At 44.0% G+C, this 21,944-nt stretch overlaps 1 protein-coding gene across 1 annotated transcript in view; it reads right to left on the bottom strand.

Annotated features, from left to right (window-relative positions):
- IREB2 (iron responsive element binding protein 2) overlaps positions 1-19,895 on the bottom strand; it is a 39,393-nt gene extending 19,498 nt beyond the window's left edge. The window contains exons 1-8 of the mRNA XM_028743255.2: positions 19,739-19,895; positions 15,433-15,522; positions 8,392-8,557; positions 6,117-6,254; positions 5,337-5,552; positions 3,164-3,233; positions 2,426-2,609; positions 414-553 (exon numbers count right to left, since the gene is read on the bottom strand). Of these exons, the coding sequence (XP_028599088.2) occupies positions 414-553; positions 2,426-2,609; positions 3,164-3,233; positions 5,337-5,552; positions 6,117-6,254; positions 8,392-8,557; positions 15,433-15,522; positions 19,739-19,757 (1,023 nt within the window). The 5' untranslated portion in view covers positions 19,758-19,895. The remainder of the gene's footprint in view (positions 1-413; positions 554-2,425; positions 2,610-3,163; positions 3,234-5,336; positions 5,553-6,116; positions 6,255-8,391; positions 8,558-15,432; positions 15,523-19,738) is intronic.
- Between the last annotated feature and the right edge of the window lie 2,049 nt (positions 19,896-21,944).

Genomic DNA, 21,944 nt, shown 5'->3' on the forward strand with positions numbered 1-21,944 from the left:
TAGTGTCTACAGGAGCAAGAAGGGAGAAAGAAGACTGAACCATATGGACACTATGTTGGCCAGGCATGGCTCTTTTTGAAACCAGAAGGTCTTTAAGGCTAGAGAGAGCCTCATGTGGGGTTACCATGATAAGTTGCTTAGGAACTTGCCCAGAGACAGCTGCTCCTTGTCCCTAGTAAGGGGTAACCTGCTGAAAGAGCACCAGTTGCTTCACCACAAACTTCCTTGGGTATCCATGGAGGTGGTGTTGAATTTCCCTTGTTTACCTGCCACTAAGTTTCTTAAGGCCTTGCCAAACCACTGCTAATGACACTGTAACCTTAGATAAAATCCTAGGCACTTTTATGTCACCTCCAGCAGAGCTAGTAAAACATGGCCTGCTTGACTTGGCAACAAAGAGAGCTCTAATTTACCTTTGTAATGCTCAGGACCACATCGATTGATGTGGCAAGCGGGCTGGCGGAGCCTGTCAGTTGACACCCAACCACCTCAGGCAGGGTGAGGGTGACTGGCAAGCCAAGCATGACGGCTTCGGTTTCAATTCCACCCACACCTGGAAGGAGATGTTACATCACTTAAAACAGCTTGGTAACTGGCAGATTCTTTAGAACTTTGAAGAGCATGCTAGCAGTATCTTCAGAAATCTTCTTTGTCAAAAGTCAAAACTGACTACTGGTAAAATAACCCCGTATCGTCCCCATTTTAACCTGACTGAAACACACACACACACGGAGCTGCCTTTTAGGAAAGATGTTGGAAAATCAGATATATAACCTCCAGGCCATACTGCCCCCAAAAGTGCCTCCCCCCCCACCTTCCTAGATTTTAGATAGCACACCTAGTTCCAACATTGGGGTTTTCCTTCATTTCAAAGGAAAAGCCAGCAGTCATTACACTAGGTTGCAACAGAGGGAAGAGAAAGGATGAAGGACCAATGTGCTGGTACAGCCAAAAGACCAGCAACTTTGGACCTCTCCTTGTCTTGAACATTTTCACACCAGCTGGTGATTAGAAGAACTAAGAACTTATACCCGAATCTGCCTATTTCCTCTCCCAACCCCAATCCATTTTCTTTTCGTGTTGTGCCTTTTAAACCAAGGGCAATGATGAGCAATTTTATTTATTTTTATTGTTAGTGAACTGTAAGCCATTATGGGGATCTTTTTTGGTTGAAAAGCAGGGTATAAATTATTTAAACTAATGTTGCATTGATTATAAATAAAAATTGAAATAGAAGATGAGGTCACCTTCTGGTGGGTTAATGAAGAGTTTCCCACCTTTGTCTTAGTAAAAGAAAGGAAGCTTTCTCTCCTCTCAAACTGTCAGGGCAAAGGTTTTCTTCATGAAAGTAACTTTAGATTACAGAAACTATACGGATTAAGACTGCCTGCATGCAGCATGATGTGCTGTGTATTATGCATAGCGTTAGTCTCCATTATGTCATGTAGTATTTTATACTTCTTCTCATACTTTCAAAAATCTAGTAGGTACTCTCTCCTAGCCCCCAGGTAGCAGTGTCTATTTGGATTTAAAACCCGTTGTACCCCCACAGAAAATGGAACTAAAAGAGAGGGATCAGGAGTAAAACACAGAATTTCAAAATACTGAACAAATAAGCCTCGCCTACAGAGAGTGGAGGGGACGCGGGTGGCGCTGAGCCTAGGACTTGTCGATAAGAAGGTCGGCTGTTCGAATCCCCGCAACGGGGTGAGCTCCCATTGCTCGGTCCCTGCTCCTGCCAACCTAGCAGTTCGAAAGCACGTCAAAGTGCAAGTAGATAAATAGGTACCACTCTGGTGGGAAGGTAAGCGGCGTTTCCGTGCGCTGCTCTGGTTCGCCAGAAGCAGCTTAGTCATGTTGGCCACATGACTCGGAAGCTGTATGGCGGCTCCCTTGGCCAGTAAAGCGAGATGAGCGCCGCAACCCCAGAGTCGGCCACGACTGGACCTAATGGTCAAGGGTCCCTTTATCTTTACCTTACAGAGGCAATACAAAAGCAGGGAAGCTCTCCACTGAGCCACAAACAGGTTATGTACAATGTCTTTGCCTGCACTCCCCTGCCCCCTCCTCACTCTTACAGAAACACCAGATGTTACGGTGGGTGAGGAGTCAGGTACAGCCAAAGCCTAATATTTTAAACAGTGAGTCTTATTTTTTAATTATTAAAGTAGTCTTTTTAAAAATTCATTGGGGGTCTGTTTAATCTCAAGACTGAATTAGTAAAGTGTGTTTTTAAGCATAATAATAATAATAATAATAATAATAATAATAGAGCATATTTATATTTTCTCATACTTGCAACTTCCCCCTCTCCACCCAACTATCACAATAGAAAACGTTAATGGGGAAATTAAAATAAAGACGAAGAAATTGAAAACTAGAGATGTAACAAGGAAGAACATTGTGAACTGCCAACTCATCTTACCCCATCCCAAGATTCCCAAGCCGTTCACCATTGTTGTATGGGAATCAGTGCCAACAACGCTGTCTGGATAGAGGAAGTCTTTAACATCAAATACTACTCTTGACAAGTACTCCAGGTTCACTTGGTGGGCCATTCCTGTTCCAGGAGGAATTACTGAGACATTCCTGAAAACTTTGGAACCCCACTAGAGAGAGAGAGAGAGAGAGAGAGAGAGATAAAAGGGGTGGGGAATTAAGATAAGTGATCTTCGCACTCTCTGAACCAAGCAAGCTTTAGCAATGGTAACTGTAAATGAGAAAAGGTACATCAGGATTTATTATTTTTTAACCAACACATCCCATATCTACTGGTAAAGAAAGGCAAACTGCTGAAAATATGAGTGTCTCAGCAAGTATTAGCATAGGAGAGAACCTACATAGCTATCACAGTTCATAAGATAGTGTGCCCCTTCACACAGAAAAATTAAGAGCTTCCTGCACAGGTTAAAAACTCTGCCGTTCTAGCCATGATCTGTCTCTCCATTATACCTTTCCTGAAGTATGTCAATCATAAACAGGACTTAATTCGAGAATGAGTATGCCATTTCATGTTCAATACCAGAAGCCTCCTTTTGTTCTCTTAGTTAAATATTCTGAAAGAAAGGGGGAAGGTTCAAAACTGATTGCAGAACAGACCCAAGCAGATCTCCACCAGACCACTTTGTGCGGTTCTGCCATAAGGTTCTTCAAACCAACGTACCTTGAAAAACTGAAGTCTCTCTCTATTTCTACCAAATTCCATCTCCTGGTTTTTTAACACTGTTTCCGGCCTACAGGGGGAAAAAACCAAACCCATATAAACATTACTGTTTTCTCTCCTAATATTTCATTTACAGTTGAAAACTGAGAAATCTGGAGCTGGTTAGGAGAGGCATTTTAACTCCACATGAAATGGCACTTGTAAAGCATGCAGTGAGTGTCTATCATGTGGCAATAAGCACTGCTTCAGATCGCATGGGGCAAGCTGGCTTTAAAAAGGTGTCTTTAAAAAATAACCTTGCTTTTAGAATGATGCTGCCATAAAGGGAAGATGTGCTTTCTGGCTACTGTTCTTAGAGGTAAGTAACCTCAAGCAAGAAGTAAATTAGAGTCATGTTATGCATGATAAGAAAACCGCTTATCTTCATATCTTGTTACTGCAAATTAGAAAACCAGTAAGGTGACAAGTCAAGCATGTATGGCTTCAGGAATCTCATTCATTTATGAGAAATTAAGAAATATATCTGGAGGTTTTTCTACTATGCCTGTCCAACAATTGTCCTCCTATATTATGCTTTTGCTTAATCCTTGGCAGAGACTGAATTTTACTGCATGTGGCCAATCATCACGTCTTTCAGAAGAATGTTAAATGGATAGACCAAATTTGGCTTCCTCTCGTGGTTTGAAAAAATAAAAATAAACAATGATTGCTGGATCACATGGGAATGCTAAGTCAGTCCTCTGGTTCATTTCCTCCCAGCCAGGGAATGGCATGATTTGGGAAGTATGTACCAGCACTCTTTTTTGTTCATAGTAAACAATAGTCTGTCTTAGCATTCTGTGTGAACCAGGCCTTCATGAAAGTTTCCCACTGAGAAAATACACATATAGAAACTCAGCTACAGAGCCAGTGTGGTGCAGCGGTTAAGAGTGTTGGTCTAGGACCTGAGAGACCAGGGTTCAAATCCTCACTCAGCAGTGAAAGTCACAGGGCGACCTTAGGCCAGTCACAGTCTCTCAGCCTAACCTACCTCACAGGGTTATTGTCAGGGTAAAATGGCAGGGAAGAGAACCACATATACCATCCTAAGCTCCTTGGGGGGGGGGGGGGAAGGTGGGCTAAAATGTAATACATCAAATTTAAAAATAAAATAAATATCTGCACTTTGGAAGCAGCCCTTACAATTCTTACATCTGGCAAAATGCCTGAGCAGAAAAACAGATTATTAAACCAGGCATGTCCAAAGTCTGTTTTGGCCTAATCTGGCTGACCCACTGGTCGATTTGGCCCTCTTTGAAAAAAGTTTGGGCACCCCTGGAACAAACCCCAGAATGTCTGAATATGAGGATGACTTTGTAGCTTGACGGTACACTGTTATGCTGCTATGAACCACCCTGTGGTCGTTGGATGAAGAGCAGCATAAAAGTGTAATAATTATAAATATAAATAAATAACATTCAATAGGCTAGTAGACAATGTGGTTGTAGGATTCCACCATCCATGGCACCGTTTGGACTGATCTGAGATAAATAAAAAAACAATACTTTCCAACTTACAAAGTGAACTAAGAATTTTCTCCACGTAGATGTGTATTGTTTAAAAAAGGAGAAAGATGTACAGTGGTACCTTGGGTTAAGTACTTAATTCATTCCGGAGGTCTGTTCTTAACCTGAAACTGTTCTTAACCTGAAGCAACACTTTAGCTAATGGGGCCTCCTGCTGCCACCACAGCACAATTTCTGTTCTCATCCTGAAGCAAAGTTCTTAACCCGAGGTACTATTTCTGGGTTAGCAGAGTCTGTAACCTGAAGCGTATGTAACCCGAGGTACCACTGTATCACATGTTTTGTTTTTTAAAAGAAATAAAAAAGTAAGTGGCCTTTAGAATAAAAACATTATTGCCTTGTCAAGCTTTCACTGTGGCAAAAGAAGCAAGACCTGAACTGTTATAGGCAGCCAACCTGCCAGTTTTTGATTGCCAGTAAGTTACAGCTTAATGTATGGCAGTGTTTAGTGTTAGATAAAGCAGTGCCTGATACTTAACATGCTCCATGTTAAACTTGAGGGATGTACTGTTAAACAGGAATTGGAAGAAAGCCCTAGCAATGCCACGGATGCTCATCTGCAGGAAGAAAGCAAACTGAAAAAAGGAGAATTGGAGAAAAAAATTTACTCAGGCACTGGTTGAAGATGAAAAGGACACAGCGGAGGCGTGTTCTCAATCTGCACAGAAAGTGGCCCCGAATTACGACCAGACTCTCCATCACATGGCCCTCTGCAGCTGGACTGGCCCCTGCACGGTAGCTTCCGAGGAGCTTTAAGTGGAGAAAGTTTTGGTGGTGGCCTCTGGGGATCACCACCTCCAGGATTGGGAGTGTTCTGTATTGCACTTTAAAAAGAAACAGAGAAAATAAACCGGTTTTAGTTTATCAAAATCCTTTGAATTACTAAATATAAAGTAAATGTAAAATATATACATTAAAAACCCCAAACAAAGCAACACTAGAATAGTGAGACCATGTTTTATCTCTCAAGAGATGAGAGATGCTAATGGTTTGGTAAACTTCAGCAGACAGGCAATTTCAGCTAGGAGACATCCACCATGCCTCTGTGTCTCGCAGAACTGGCACCTGGGTGGTGCACTTTAGAGCAGGGGTGGGCAACTATGGCCCTTCATCTAATTTCACAAGGATGAGAAGGAGGGGGGAGTGGGGGGGGAAGGGTGGCAGAAAAGAAAGGAAGTGGAAAAGGGGTTGCCCATTCACTTTTGGCTCTGGCTCTGCTTACTTCCAGTATGCAGTCCTCAATACAAGAGAGTCAATGTGGTGTAGTGGTTACAGGGGCTTGACAGGGAGCAGAGAGTAGGAATTTCACATACATGAAGCGACCCACATTACACTATAACTGCTACTCAAAAAGTAGAATAAAAACAAAACAGTTGTACAATAAATACCATTTACTGAAGTCAATCTGCAAAGAATGGTCCACAGTGAGATCTGTTGGGCAGGCAGGATGAACTTTTGTAGGATCCCCTCCAAGATTTTTCACAGCTTCCCTCATAGCAGCAAAATCCACTATTGCAGGAATTCCACTAATGAAAATGACCAATGTAAAAAATATTTAGCTGCCATACAGAATAAAGATCCTTTAGAGCCAATGACACGGGCCCCATACTGGTTAACACAGCCTTAGTAGGTCCCACATGATAGCTCAGAAACACTCAGGAAAACTTTTATTTTATGCTACAGAATATCCTTGCACTGAATGGAACCGGTTGAGACAATCCTCGAAATACATAGTTTGGAGAAATAGAAACAAACCACAGACTTGCACACTGCATCTTACCCTCTTCACATGCCATTTCAACTCTCAGTTTCCTGTTAGTCATAGCATCTGAATCAGCAATTATTACTTGTGTCTGCTTTCAAATCAAAACTGGAAACCCAATCAAACCTCCAGTTCTGGAGCGCATACACAAACAGATGTCATAACTCTGCTTTCAACTAAGCAGAAAGTGGAAAGTGATGCTGTGCACAAGAAGGAAAATAGAAGCATGTGAGCCTGGTTTGTTTCTACTCCTCTAAATCATTTTGGATGGTTGTTTGGTTGTATGTTAAGGTGCACATCGGAGTCTAATGAGACCTCTGTATCACCTTAATTCTCAGCACTGGCCAGCCAGACAACCATGTTGCCAGCAATTTCAAGACAAAACTGTCAACAAGAGGCAAATCCCTGGCAAATTGCTTGCATCAAACACCATCCTTAATACTGAGCCACTTGCTACATGAACCTAAGTTATCTAAACCTCCTCCTCAAGTCCAGTCTGATTAGGTCTGGGTACACTAGAAGGCAATGGGCAGATCTACTCCCTGCATTTAGTACAGTATAAACAGATTGAGTGCATACCATCTTGTTGCTCTGACAAACAGAGCTGAGAACACTGGGTCTACCTCTTGATGGGGTTTATTTTTTTTACATGGGACCACATCCTTTAGGGATTCTGAAGCACACCGTAAGCCCTGCTAGTACTGATCCAGCCTTTACCATTAACATGCTTATGCTTGACACAGGCCCACCTACGGACATGTTTTTGAAGACCTAAATTTCTTCCCATGGTTTTCAAGTACTTACAGCAACATATTCAAATTCCTCCTGCTATGTCCATGCTGCTATAACCAATTTGCTAACTAGACATGCAAATGATTAAAAGCACAATTATATGCCAACTGTGTTTTGCATTACACAGAATTCATGTCTGAGACAGAGACCAGATTAAAGGAGTAAGAATTAACTGCTAGTTTGCTGCTGCACTTTGAAGGTTTACATTTTTTAAAAAAAATTGGTCGCAAGCCACCTTGATTTAAATGCAAAGTGATCAGGACACAAATCCAACTAACAGGAATAATACTGTCAACACACAACAAATAAAATGCTTAGGCAAGGGACAGTAGCACATCCTTTATATGCAGGAAGTCCCAATTCAATCCCTGGAACCTCTGGGTAAGGCTGGGAAAGACCCTTGTCTGGAAAGCAGCTGTCAGTTCATGTAGACCAAGCATGGGGAACCTCCGTCCCACGGCCTTATGAGACCTAGCCAGAGTCCCAATTTGACCCATGAGGGTTTTCCCCCCATTCCATGCCCTGTGCCAGGTGTAGGGCAGGTAAAGATGTAGCTGCAAAAATCTCAAAGTGTACTTCTGATCATACCTTAAGGAAGCAGGGCACCTTTTGAAATTTGGAGCCAAATGCAAACCCTATTGGTATCAATTATACTCCAGAATTCTTGACAGGGAACTGTGAAGTGAAGCCACTGGCTGGATCCTATTCCCCATGCCTACTGAGCTTGACAGACCAATGGCCTGACTTGATATAAGGCAGCAGCCCATATTTATGTATGTGGAAGAATGTCCCAATTGTGAAGAAACAGTACAGTCATTAGTGTGAGATGGGAACTGAAGCAGAGATGTCCAAAAGTCCCTGCAGCATAAGTATCTTGAGACATACACAAAGCAGTCAGCAGTGAAATGATACCCCATTATTTCAATCACTTTTCCTGAAGAGACATTCATTATGTAGATCTGTTGCCAGTATAAACCTACATGAATACCTGAACTTCTGCCTCTCTAAACACTGTGTAAGTTCCACCCTGAACATTTAGATAAAGCCTGCAGTGCTTGAAGAACGCATTAGACCCAGCTAAAATATATAATGAGGAAAATGTGTCTTACGTAAAGTCTTGGAGAAGGACTCTGGCAGGACAGAAGGGCACTTCAACATTGTTCTGTTTTTCTTTCCAGTCCAAAATGTTCATAGCATCTTCTTTTTTCACTAGGAAGCCATCACAGTTGCGGACAGCGGCTTCCAACAGTACCCGTATGGAGTAAGGCAGGATATCTGCACAAAGATAAAGTAACTGAATTGGTCAAGTAAATACTTTGGGACGGATTCACCTGTGTAGAGGCTACTCCCCAAATGTGTTTTTCCCCTCCCTTCTGGGTCTTCACATCTCTAAACTGAGCCTTTAAAATGATGTTGATAACTTTATCAAAATAGCACTACAGCTCAGTGCAAACTATTCTTAGTAGGAAAACTAAGCAAATCAAAATAGGGTACTCATTTGCACCAATCCCCCATGTAAGTGAGCTAGAACCCAACAATGCACTTTTATTCGTGATTAACAACATGCATAAACTGGTATATATCTAATGGACGCCAACTGGTGAAAGTAAATTAAACTAAACTCGTATATTTCAGGCTGTCCAGAGCTAGATGGAATTCTGGAAGTGGTGGTTAGTCTGTCAATTTCATTTGCTAGTCTTTGAGATAAAAGGGCTCCAGTTGGGGAAGGCTGAACTAGCGCAACAGGGTCTCAGTATCCTTGAGTGTCACAACCAAAGGCCAATAAATACTAGGTAACACTGAATAGTTTTCTTTATTGACAAAGATAAGCCAGCAAATGATGCTGCTTAGTTTGTAAGACAGATCTCCTTGATATTGTGCTTCTGGCCTTTTTGTTGTGGCAAGAACACTAACTGACATCTTGAGAAGGCAAAGATTAGTACAGAGAAGTGTTCCTCTGATGGATATGGCTAAACCAAGGGACTTGGTCTCACGTGGCCGGTAAAATTTTACTGCTTCAAATCCACGATGTTAAGTCCAGCATGTGGCAATAAAAAGATTTCATAAAAGTCTGGGCATGGTGGGGAGAGAGAAAAAATGATAATGAGACTAAGAAGGGCTTGGATTAAAAATCTAGGCAGATTAAAAGCAATGGGCGAAATGTTAAGATGTTTCCCTTGGAGTGGCCAATATTTTAGATGCCGATGCAGCACAGCTTTGTCTATTTTCCACCTTCAGGGAATTCTTCATGCACTGACTTGCCTGCTGGAATCCTGGTGCACCTGCTCATGAACTCTTTCACACAGCAGAAATCAGGTGGTAAAGCACATGCTTTGTACTCAAGAGGTTCAATCCCTGGCATCCCTACAGATCTACTGCCAGTCAGTGAAGACAATGCTGAGCTAGACGGCCCAACAGTTTGATGCTGTATAAGGCAGCTTCCTGGGTCTTTATGATTCTGGGGCATGTTCTAACATGCAGGTGTTCACAAAGGGCATTTGTGAGGATTTTACAGCAACCACCTCAGGAGATAGCGGTTACTCCATTTAAAAATAATTCACAATGTAAAGTTGCAATAAAGTAGACTGACACAGCACTAACTAGCAAGTTTAACAGGTCCGCATACTATTTTTCCAGCTCCAGAGAGCACAAAGTGCTGCTGCAGGGCTCACCAGCTTCATTCAAATTAGTTGGGCTTTACAAGGCAGACAGCATGAATTCACTCTCATTAGGTGATTCATCCAAAGGCTAACCATGAATCGGCAAATGTGTTTTAGATTCAAACTGCCAAAGAACCTAACGTAAATTTTGTCCTTTTTGCAATTTCCTCCATTTAATTAAGAACATGGACTCTATGAAAGACTTTTTTAACTGAATCCCAAAGACTTTAATAATTATTTTCAACCTGATCAGTATCTACATACAGTTTGCCCACAAGCGACGCTCAACTTTCTATATTTATATAGGAAAACCTCAGAATGCATCAGAACAAAAGGAGTCAAATGCAAGATTTGGCATTGATGTTTTATTGTGTTTTTAATATTCTGTTGGGAGCCGTCCAGTGTGGCTGGGGAAACCCAGCCAGATGGGCGGGATATAAATAATAAATTTTATTATTATTATTATTATTATTGAAGGCATGTGATGCAACAACCTGACTGAAGCAAAACAGGCCTGGTCCATGCCTGGCGAGCAACTGGTTGGAAACCCTATGCACATGTAGTGAGTTCCATAATGGAAGGCAGGATAAACATGAAAAACAAGTAATTTGAGCAATTAGTACATTTTTTACATTAATTACCAAAGAGAAAGCAGATAGAGAAGTCCCCCTCCCTCATAATACTAAAACCAGAGGTCATCCAATGAAGCTGAATAGTGGGCAGGGGTGCTAACATGAATAAAATATGGGGGGGGGGGTGTTTCCAGGTAAGCTCCACCCCACATAATCTATCACAAGACACAGCACCCACCCCCATTTGAATGGCAATGCCCATTAACTTGAGGCAGCTCCCTCAAATATTTTTTTTTTGGGGGGGGACAAAGGGTCCTCGACCCCTAGGAGTCGGTTCCTATGACGGTGGGACATTCAGGACAGAAAAAGACGCGAAGAACTTCACACGGTACATAGTAAAATGGAATTCACTGCCACGTAATGTAGTGATGGGCACCAAGCAGGAAACCGCCAACCTCAGTACACCAGGTGCTGGGGAACACAAGTAAGGAGAGTGCTGCTGAGCTCATATATTGAGCTCATGTAAAACAACTGGTCAGAATCCTGAACATGGCCTCTTTTTATTGCTCTTACAAGTTTCCTTGCTCAATAATCAGGGTTCTCATGTGCCTTGAGCAGCAGCAACCAGCAACAATCAACACTCTAGGACAGCACCCCGGTGCCTGGTAGACTAGCCAGACTGCAACCTAATTGCCTGTTTTGACACATAACAGGGAACCTCCTGAAAGGTGACAGCAGGCGTTTGGCCAGTTGCTTAGAAACCCAGTGCTGGGCTGCTGGGTCTCTGTCACCTAGCTTCAGTTTGGCTCTTTCACTGTTCCGTGTCTTGCCTAACTTCCCTGTCTCTTTTCCCTGCAGCTGTTCCTGTGAGGGGGGGGGGAGAACATTGGAGACAAACCCTCCCCATGGCACCTTGCTTATTCCTAACCCTAATTTTATCAAGAGTCTGCCTAGTCTGAATTCCTGTTGATGGACTATGCTCTCTTGATCCTGATTGTCTTCTGGTAGCCAATACTGACCTAGAAGAGCCCATGGTAAGGCAGCTTGATATGTTCATAAATCTGCTTTTCAAAGGCTATAAACAGCAGAAACTGTTTGCGTCCATGTTTTACACAAGATAACAGTTGCAGGCTAGCGACAGCCAGGCTGAACAAAGTGATAAAACTCTGGGAATACGTATTCTGCAGTAAATGCCAATGAACTCAGCAAGACTTACTTCTGAGTAAACATACATAGGATGGCTCTATAAAACTAAGGCAATTTTAGAGCTCTGCAAAGGTACATCAAAGAAAGCACTGCACTGTTTAATATTTGTTTAAAGTAAATAAGAGATACTAGAGGCCTAGTAAGAAGAGTGGTTAAAAGTATTTTTTAATAAATATTTTATATTTATTTCTTTATTAAATTTCTATACAGTGGAATCTCGGGTTGCGAATGTGATCCATACAGGAGGCACATTTGCAGGAGGAAGATTCGCAACCCGCAAAGTGCGATTTAGTGCTTCTGTGCGAGTGCCGAAACCCAGAAGTAACCCGTTCCGGTACTTCCGGGTTTGGCACGGTGCTCAACCCGAAAACACGTAACCTGAAGCGTCTGTAACCCAAGGTACCACTTACTGCCCTTCACCCGAGGATCACAGGGTGACTTACAGCATAAAAACTGCTTCAGTAATATGTCTATTTGATCCACCTTGGCTCATAGGTTTTGTTTGTTACTATGTTATGTAACAAATAAAACCTATGAACCAAGCAGTGGTGTGTAGTCAGTGGACTAGGGGGACTAGGCTAGTCCCCTAAATGTTCCGAGTAAATTGGAGTATTACAGTACTGTACAGTATTAAAGCCTGGCGCCTCCTTCCCGAAGTCCAGGAAGCTTCTGCCTGGTTTACGGAGGGAGGTGCGATGCTCACATGCGTGACAACCTGCTCCACATCACCCTTGCAAGCTGGTGCCTCTGGCCTTAACTGTTCCCCTAGGAAAAATTTTGCTGAACACCACTGGAACCGAGGTGGATCAAATAATACGTATTACTGAAGCACTTCAGGTGAAACACTTTTGTTTTGTAAACTTCACCTTAACTCTGCTTGAGTTATGTGTCCCAACTGCAGTTACCATGGAAGCTATGACATCCATCTAGAATTTTAGCAATATGCAATAAGGTAACTAACTGTGGAACCCCAAGTATGTTTACTCAGAGGTAAGCCCCAATATGTTTCATGGACTTAATTCCTATTAGGTTTGTTTAGGATTACAGCCAAATTCTGCTCAATTGTTCTTGTTTCAGAAAATGACAGTTAAAGTAAAGGATTTGAGCTATTACACAGTGAGTGCTAATTTTAATAAAATTTTGCAAAAATGAATAATAATAATAATTTATTATTTATACCCCGCCCATCTGGCTGAGTTTCCCCAGCCACTCTGGGCGGCTCCCAATCAGCGTTAAAACAGTACAGCGTTACATATTAAAAACTTCCCTGAACAGGGCTGCCTTAAGATGTCTTCTGAATATCAGGTAATTATTTATCTCTTTGACATCTAATGGGAGGGCGTTCCACAGGGCGGGCGCCACTACCGAGAAGGCCCTCTGTCTGGTTCCCTGTAGCCTCACTTCTCGCAATGAGGGAACCGCCAGAAGGCCCTCGGCGCTGGATCTCAGTGTCCGGGCTGAATGATGGGGGTGGAGACGCTCCTTCAGGTATACAGGACCGAGGCCGTTTAGGGCTTTAAAGGTCAGCACCAACACTTTGAATCGTGCTCGGAAACGTACTGGGAGCCAATGCAGGTCTCTCAGAACCGGTGTTATATGGTCCCGGCGGCCACTCCCAGTCACCAGTCTAGCTGCCGCATTCTGGATTAATTGCAGTTTCCGGGTCACCTTCAAAGGTAGCCCCACGTAGAGCGTGTTGCAGTAGTCCAAGCGTGAGATAACTAGAGCATGCACCACTCTGGCGAGACAGTTCGCGGGTAGGTAGGGTCTTAGCCTGCGTACCAGGTGGAGCTGGTAGACAGCTGCCCTGGACACAGAGTTAACCTGCGCCTCCATGGACAGCTGTGAGTCCAAAATGACTCCCAGGCTACGCACCTGGTCCTTTAGGGGCACAGTTACCCCATTCAAGACCAGGGAATCCCCCACACCAACCCGCTCCCTGTCCCTCAAAAACAGTACTTCTGTCTTGTCAGGATTCAACCTCAGTCTGTTAGCCGCCATCCATCCTCCAACCGCCTCCAGGCACTCACACAGGGCCTTCACCGCCTTCACTGGTTCTGATTTAAAGGAGAGGTAGAGCTGGGTGTCATCTGCGTACTGATGAACACCCAGTCCAAACCCCCTGATGATCTCTCCCAGCGGCTTCATATAGATATTAAAAAGCATGGGGGAGAGGACAGAACCCTGAGGCACCCCACAAGTGAGAGCCCAGGGGTCTGAACACTCATCCCCCACCACCACTTTCTGGACACGGCCCAGGAGGAAGGAGCGGAACCACTGTATGACAGTGCCCCCAGCTCCCAACCCCTCTAGACGGTCCAGAAGGATGTTATGGTCGATGGTGTCAAAGGCCGCTGAGAGATCCAGCAGAACTAGGAAACAGCTCTCACCTTTGTCCCTAGCCCGCCGGAGATCATCAACCAGCGCGACCAAGGCAGTTTCAGTCCCATGGTGAGACCTGAATCCCGATTGGAAGGGATCCAAATGGTCCGTTTCCTCCAGGCGTGCTTGGAGTTGTTCAGCAACCACCCGCTCAATCACCTTGCCCAAGAATGGCAGATTTGAGACTGGGCGATAGTTGGCCAAATTGGCCGGGTCTAAAGATGTTTTTTTAAGAAGCGGTTTAATGACCGCCTCTTTCAGCGGGTCTGGGAAGGCTCCCTCACAGAGGGAAGCATTCACCACCCCGCAGAGCCCATCGCCCAGCCCTTCCCGGCTCGCTTTTATCAGCCAGGATGGGCAAGGATCAAGGAGACAGGTGGTCGGTTTCACTTTTCCGAGCAGCCTGTCCACATCCTCGGAGGTAACAGACTGGAATTGATCCCATGTAACAGGACCAGACAGAACTCTAGCACTCTCCCGCCCTGGCCCTGCTCCCACGGTGGAGTCTACCTCCTTCTGAATCTGAGCGATTTTATCTGCAAAAAACTTTGCAAAAGCATTGCAGGAGATCTTGGGGTCCCTACCAGGCCCCGGTGGTACAGGTGGTGGGCGGGGGGCTTGGGAGTCATGGCTATTGGCCATGTACGTGCCAGCAGCCCATCAATGGAACCAAACAATGCATACAAAAATGTTGCTTTCCCCTACCCCACTTGCAGGAAAGTTAACTATCTTCGCGCCATAACTAAGTTGTACTGTAACAGAGCTGTAAGGAACTTCAAAGAGATTGCTCTGATTTATGTGATTTTCAACTAACTCAGTGATAGCTCTTGTCCATTAAGGCTGAAATCCAATAATGAGTTAGATGAGTTTGAACACTTTGAAATCAGTGGACATAAGAATTCTGAACTCTACATTGTATTGAGCTTCATGTTATACTGGATAACAGAATTTGGCCTCGTCTCAGTTTGTTAGAAGCGTAAAACGTAGAAATAAATTCCTGAAAACAGCTAGTCTAGATTACAAATACGTGAAGCAAGGCCCAATCCTAACCCCACAAGGGAGTAAACTCCATTGGATTCAATACTGCTTGCTTCTGAGCAGGCAGGTTTAGGACTGTGCTATTTATGCAGTAGATGTAATCATCTCCATGGCAGTGCAATCAGCATGCAATAGTGTCTTATATCAAGCCATATATTTCAAACAGTTCTGAAGAAAACCAAAAGCGCATCCCAACCTATAGAAAATTAGCACTTAAATTTTATGTAATACAATATTGAAGGTATCACATTATTAATGAAGCCATATTAACAAAAAGACAATTAAGTGTTACCGTATTTGGTGCCTCCCAGTTTAGCAACATTGTAGAACTTATTGTCTGTTCTGTCATTCAGTGGTTCAATTAAGTGCTGGAAAAGGCGCTCTGAAAGACAAGTCATACTGATGATTAATATAATATGTTGTTATAATATATATAACCGATAATAGCACAGATATGGAACAACAGAAGAAGGGAAGTAACTATTGACAATGACTTCTTACCAAAAGAAGGCAGGTATATATGATAAAAAAACTACAGCTATAATTCTATTCACATTTACTCCTAGGTAAGCACAATTGATCTAGACTGCACAGGAATGCATATTAACCAGCAGTGTTAGAAACTCACATATATAAGCTAGGTGCTAAATGGCTCCTTAAGTCAACGTTGCAGTCACCAAAACGGAATGTCTGGTTGCCATTTTTGGGTAAGATGGCTCTAAAGTCTTATTTTTCAAATTACTGAATGGTTGTGACTGATTCTCAGTTACAGTATATAGTTCAGATGACAACCCTGAGCTAGGTAAAAAACTTTGAGAACTTAAAGAAGTCACTTTATCCAGGGACAGTCCATATATTGGCCTATTCCTACCTCTTTTTCTTATTCATAACGTAATAATATTCTTCACAACTGTGAGCAGGGCAGTGGGGTGGGGTAAGTGAAGACAAGCGGCAACAATTTCACTACTCCTGCACAGAAAAAGCATTTTGGTTCCTGAAATTCATTCTGATTGTACAGATAAAATAGAACTGATAGAATTCTACAGGGTGTGGTATCGGTGTGTGAAAACATTCAAGATCCAATGATCCCCAGGCATGCACCTCTAGATGGTGGAGATGTCAGGTGCCATCCTGGCGCCCAGGCATCTTCACTTGGTTGCAAGTGGCCGAAAGCCACGTGCGGAATTGCCCTGGCTAATTTCACACACTGTTAACCAGGTAACAAAAATAGGATGAAAACTATAAGGGTGTAGTTCTAAGTGAGAAAACTTGAGTACTGTACAATTTGACTGACACACAAATCCGCAAACTGATTGGAATAATGCATGAGATGTGCTTTTCCTACTTAAGTATTTATACTGCATTTCCTCCCCAAGAATTGTTTGTAAGCTCCATTAATTTCAAGGGCCTGGTTCACACACAATACACTATGTGCACGAGCCTCAGAACCCATGCACTCCTCCAGTGTGGTCAGGAGGAAGACACTCAAAGCTTTTGCTTCAGTTGTCAACTGTAGTTGTATTCAAAACCGGAAAACCTGTATTTAGTATTAACTATAGTTTAGGGGCGCGGGTGGCGCTGTGGGTAAAACCTCAGCGCCTAGGACTTGCCGATTGCATGGTCGGCGGTTCGAATCCCCGCGGCGGGGTGCGCTCCCGTTGCTCGGTCCCAGTGCCTGCCAACCTAGCAATTCGAAAGCACCCCCGGGTGCAAGTAGATAAATAGGGACCGCTTACTGGCGGGAAGGTAAACGGCGTTTCCGTGTGCTGCGCTGGCTCGCCAGATGCAGCTTGTCACGCTGGCCACGTGACCCGAAAGAGTCTGCGGACAGCGCTGGCTCCCGGCCTATAGAGTGAGATGAGCACACAACCCTAGAGTCTGGCAAGACTGGCCCGTACGGGCAGGGGTACCTTTACCTTTACCTATAGTTTAGGGAAACAAGTTAACTTTTAAAATGTGCTCTGTTTCCACCCCGCCCCGCCATTAGCAGTAACCACTGTTAGCGACCACTATTACTGAGCACTCTTCTTCTCAGTTTGGATGAAATGAGGAACCATTCTGTTCCCTGCAAATAACTTGTGCTCATTCCCATAGCACTGAACAGTGGTTTTGTGCTATGTTTGAGTGCATTCTCAACATGCAAGTTTAGGAGTGCAGCTTTAAACATCAAGATTGTTTTTACATCTTCTATTGTAGATACGTTATTCAAATAATTTACTCAAGTTGTACTGATTACAATTCTAAGGAATAAACAAAACAATTTAGAGTGGCTTTGCACAATTTACTGCCACTAATCTTTAGTGTGTAATAGATTAAATGTATTCTGTCTTCCAATCCTCTCTCAACCCTCCATTCTAATTATTCTATAGCTACATTTGGAAGCAGCAACATCTGGATGAATAAAAAAGCTCCACTGTGATTTAACTGAGGGGATTTTCCCCTGAAACAGGAATACAGTATTATTCAATCAGTCACAATTCAAAGGTCAGCATGCTTAGGCTACAATCCTAAATACAATGCACCTACAAGTAAGACCCACTGAACACAGTGAGATTTACTTCTAAAGAAACATGCAGGAATTGTGCTCTATTTAAGCCCTTTGATTTGAGTGGGTTGAATACCAATAGCAATGTACTTCATTGCTACTGTGCCATTTTACCATTCCCTGATTGTTTATATACCAGAATCCGTTTCAAAGAGGCTAAAAAGCTTTATACTACTGGCGACTAAATTAAGAGTTTGCAGAACTAGAGGTTATGACTAAGTGATTTTTTATTACATAACAAATATTTTGATTATAGCTTTAAGTGGTGTTTACATGCTTCATAATGGGCATATATATTTAAATTTCTTTACAAAAATAGCCATACAAGTCTGATCATACTTATAGAAAATATTGTTCCCATTAACATGCTTCATATTATTCATCATATTTGAGTGGCCTCAAGCAGTTTTTTTGGGGGAAATGTAAGGGTTAAGGCACAAGGTATACCTTCTTTTTTAAAAGTTATTTGAAGAAGCATAAACAAAATATATTTCTCTTTGAAGCTTTGAGCTGCAGATTCCTCACGCTAGTAAACTGTGGCATTCTGAAAAATGCAGGAGGGTTGTGCCCATATCTACTAGCATTGCTACTATTCATAATTGGCCTAACAGTTTTCAAGCTTTAGTAACCCAAGCCCTTTAAAAAAAAAAAATCACCATTCCTCATAGTATGCTGACATGCACTGAATCCAAGGGAAAAGTTCCTGGCCATTTTGCAAGCTGGACTCATTGTCTGGCGAGGCCATTTTGCTGGTGAAGGCTTTTGCTCTTAACATGAAATACTTTTCAGTAAAGAGAATCATTCCCCAACTCGATCTTTACATCACTTGCATTTTCTATGGTGTTTGAGCATGCCCATCTCCCGCCATCAGCTGACAGCTTTTGCTGGGGGACAGAGGAATGCAAATATGTGGGGGAAATTAAAAGAAGCAGGAGCAACAGCACAGAACAGCTCCTAAATTTCCCTTTTACATACTAATCTGCACCTGTCAAGCCATAATAATAATAATAATAATTTAAAATAACCAGGCTCTTCTGGCTGAGCAGCAAGGAGTGCAAAAAACAATAGAAAAAAATAAACACAACATAGAGAGCATGAAAACTGTTACATGAGGCACAGAGGACAATTTTGTTTCATTTTCTCAAAGGCATAACACAAAAATCCTTTCACGTTTATACCAAATAATATGGCCTACTTTCTCACTTGAAAGAGGATGCATCTCAAACCTGTGTCAGGGCTGTGTGTGTGTGTGTGTGTGCAGACTGACATTAAAAAAATATATGAAGCACCATTCAGTTAACTCCCTGCGCACAGATAACTAGTGTGTCACAGCAAAGACAAGTTTCTTGACCCACTAGCTTTCTTTAAAAACAACTCCCTACACATAGAAAACCAGGAGTGTGACATGGCAGCTCCACCCCCCTTACAGCACTCGTGCACAAATGAAAAAGTAGTTTATTTAGTGTACACAAAGCCAGAGGATCAGAGGGCGTGTGTTTCTCTCCAGAACGATAGCCTTCAGTGAGTAGAATATATTTGTTTTTAAATAGGGCGGAATGTTCACACACACCCCGCAATCCCTGCCACAAACACGGCCCCCCCCCCCACAACCTGAATAGGCGCAGTCATGACGGAGATGAACCTCCCCACCCCACGAAAACAAGGCCTCTCCTATTCCCCCACATTAGGCGCCCAGAGGCGCAGTAAAAAAAATTTAACCCCACCCCATTCTTTGACTCCCCCCCCCCCCCGCAACCTGAAGTGGCCCAGCCCTGGCAGAGGTCGGCAGCCCCGCCCCCGCCCCCTTTACACGGGGCTGGGGAGAGAAGATGGCCGACAGACCCCGGCCCCTCTGATGACGGGGGGCTGGCGGAGGGGGGGGGAAGCAAGCACAAAGGAAAAGGGGCAGAAAAGACCCGGGGGGGGGCTCTGAGGGGGAGGTGAAATAAGGCATGAGGGGGGGCGCGGCAGGAGAAGGAATGCGCTTGAGGAGGGCAGAGGGGCCCCGGGGTCCTTCCCTCCCTCCGCCCGTCCGCCTCCCCTTCACACTGACCTGGCCCGGCCGGCTCCATGTCACTCCCTCCCGAGAAAGGCGGCGGCGGCGGCGGCGGCCAGGGAGGGGGGCGCGAGGGGCCAAGTGCCCAGGAGGGGCGGAGTCTTCCCTCAAACGCCGCGAGAGGTTAAGCGCGGCGAGGAGATAACAGGCTCGGCCTCGGCCCCGCCCTCTCGTCGCGGTGTGTTTGGGGGGGGCTCTCGCGAGAGCTCGGCCGCCGGCAAGAAAGGAAAGCGGCCGGAGATCTCGCGAGGCTCTACTGCGGGGAAGGAATAGCGGCGCTGGCCAGCGGGCCGGCCGCAGCTCTCGCGACACTTGAGCCCCGCCGTGTTTGTCGAGGGAGGGCAAAGGGGCCGCGTGGGCTGCAGTTGTGGGCGTGGCTGCCGGGGCCCAGGCGGAGGGAGGAGCGGGGCTTCCCTACCAGACCTCGGGTGGGGGCCGCTGGGGCTGGCCGCTGAGCCCCTCGGGAGGCAGCCCCTGGGGGGCAGGGGGCAGGGCTTGCTTGGGGCTGGGCTTCTCCCATGAACAAGCCCCTGCCGTGTTCGAGGCGGCTTCCCTTGGTCCTAGCGAAAGTGGCTGCTGCTGGGGAGCCCACAAAAGGGGAGTCCCCAGGCCTATGATTTGCACAGGCTCATATGATGAAAATGATGTATAGGTTGTCAGCATCGCCCTTGAGCCAGTGCCACCAACTGGACTCATCCACTTCAGCCTCGACTGGGCCAGGCGAGCTGGGTAGCACTTCCAGAGACCACCTTCTCACAGGAACAGGTCAAAGTGCTATGGACGCACAGAGTTGTGAGCACCGGATTCACTCCAACAAGAAGACAGTCGTCACACAGCAGAGTTTAGCAGAGTATACAGTGGTGCCTCGCAAGATGAAAATAATCCGTTCCGCGAGTCTCTTCGTCTAGCGGTTTTTTCGTCTTGCGAAGCAACCCTATTAGCGGATTAGCGCTATTAGCGGCTTAGCGGCTATCAAAGGCTTAGCGGCTATTAAAGGCTTAGCGGCTAAAAGGCTATTAGCGGCTATTAAAGGCTTAGCGGCTAAAAGACTATTAGCGGCTTAGAAAAAGGGGGGGAAACCGAAAAAAATCGCAAGACGTTTCCGTCTTGCGAAGCAAGCCCATAGGGAAAATCGTCTTGCGAAGCGCATCGAAAAACGGAAAACCCTTTCGTCTAGCGGGTTTTTCGTCTTGCGGGGCACCACTGTATAAACAACTCGGAGAGCAGCTCTGTAGAATATCTTCTTTATCCTATAACTACAACTATAATACAACTATATACAGAGCTAAATAGGTATAAGCATAAATGAATGCTGAACCGCACTGAGTGTCTGCAGCTGCTCTTAGCAGCAACCTTATCTAAACACAATCTCTCTCTAACACTCTCTCCGACACACTGACTGACTGACTCTTTGATGTGGTGCTGGCGCAGAATAAGTAGAGACCAGAACACGCCTCCTCCTCTGGAGAATCAGCAGACTCCTCAGGAGATTCTTGGATATGGGAGGGGTGAAATCTCATAGATAGTATATTACACCAGTGAAATTAGCTAAAATGTATATGACAAATAATAAATGTTGGAAATGTAAAGAAAAAGAAGGAACATTTTATCATATGTCGTGGAAATGTAAAAAAGTAAAGAACTGGGAAATGATATATAATGAGAAGAAAAAGATGTTGAAATATACATTTTTTTAAAAAAACCAGGAGCATTTTTACTTGGTATTATAGGTCAGGACATTAATAGGCAAGATGTTTAATTGTTTTTATGTGCAACAACTGCGACAAGAGTATTGTTAGCCCAGAAACGGAAACAAGAAGAAATTCCGCTGAAAGAAGAATGGGAGACGAAATTAATGGACTATGCAGAATTGGACAAAATGACAAGAAGGATTCGAAACCTGTGGGAACAGAGATTTACAGAAGATTGGAAGAAGTATATGAATTATTTGAAGAGCAACTGTAATCAACAAATTAGGCTAGTAGGACTACAAGAAGTTTTGTAAGGAGAAATATACGAAGTGTTGCAAAGTAGAAAAGATAGAGATACTGGTTATGAGTTTGAAATGTAATAGGGAAGATAAGAAATGCATATTGAGAGATTAGATTGGAAAATTTTCAGATAGGAATGATGGAAGTCAAACATTTTAATAAGATGTAAAAGTATGTTTAATTACTGTTGAAAATGATATGTTAAAAAACCT

Source organism: Podarcis muralis, chromosome 9 (genome assembly GCF_964188315.1).
Source record: "Podarcis muralis chromosome 9, rPodMur119.hap1.1, whole genome shotgun sequence".
Taxonomy (NCBI): domain Eukaryota; kingdom Metazoa; phylum Chordata; class Lepidosauria; order Squamata; family Lacertidae; genus Podarcis; species Podarcis muralis.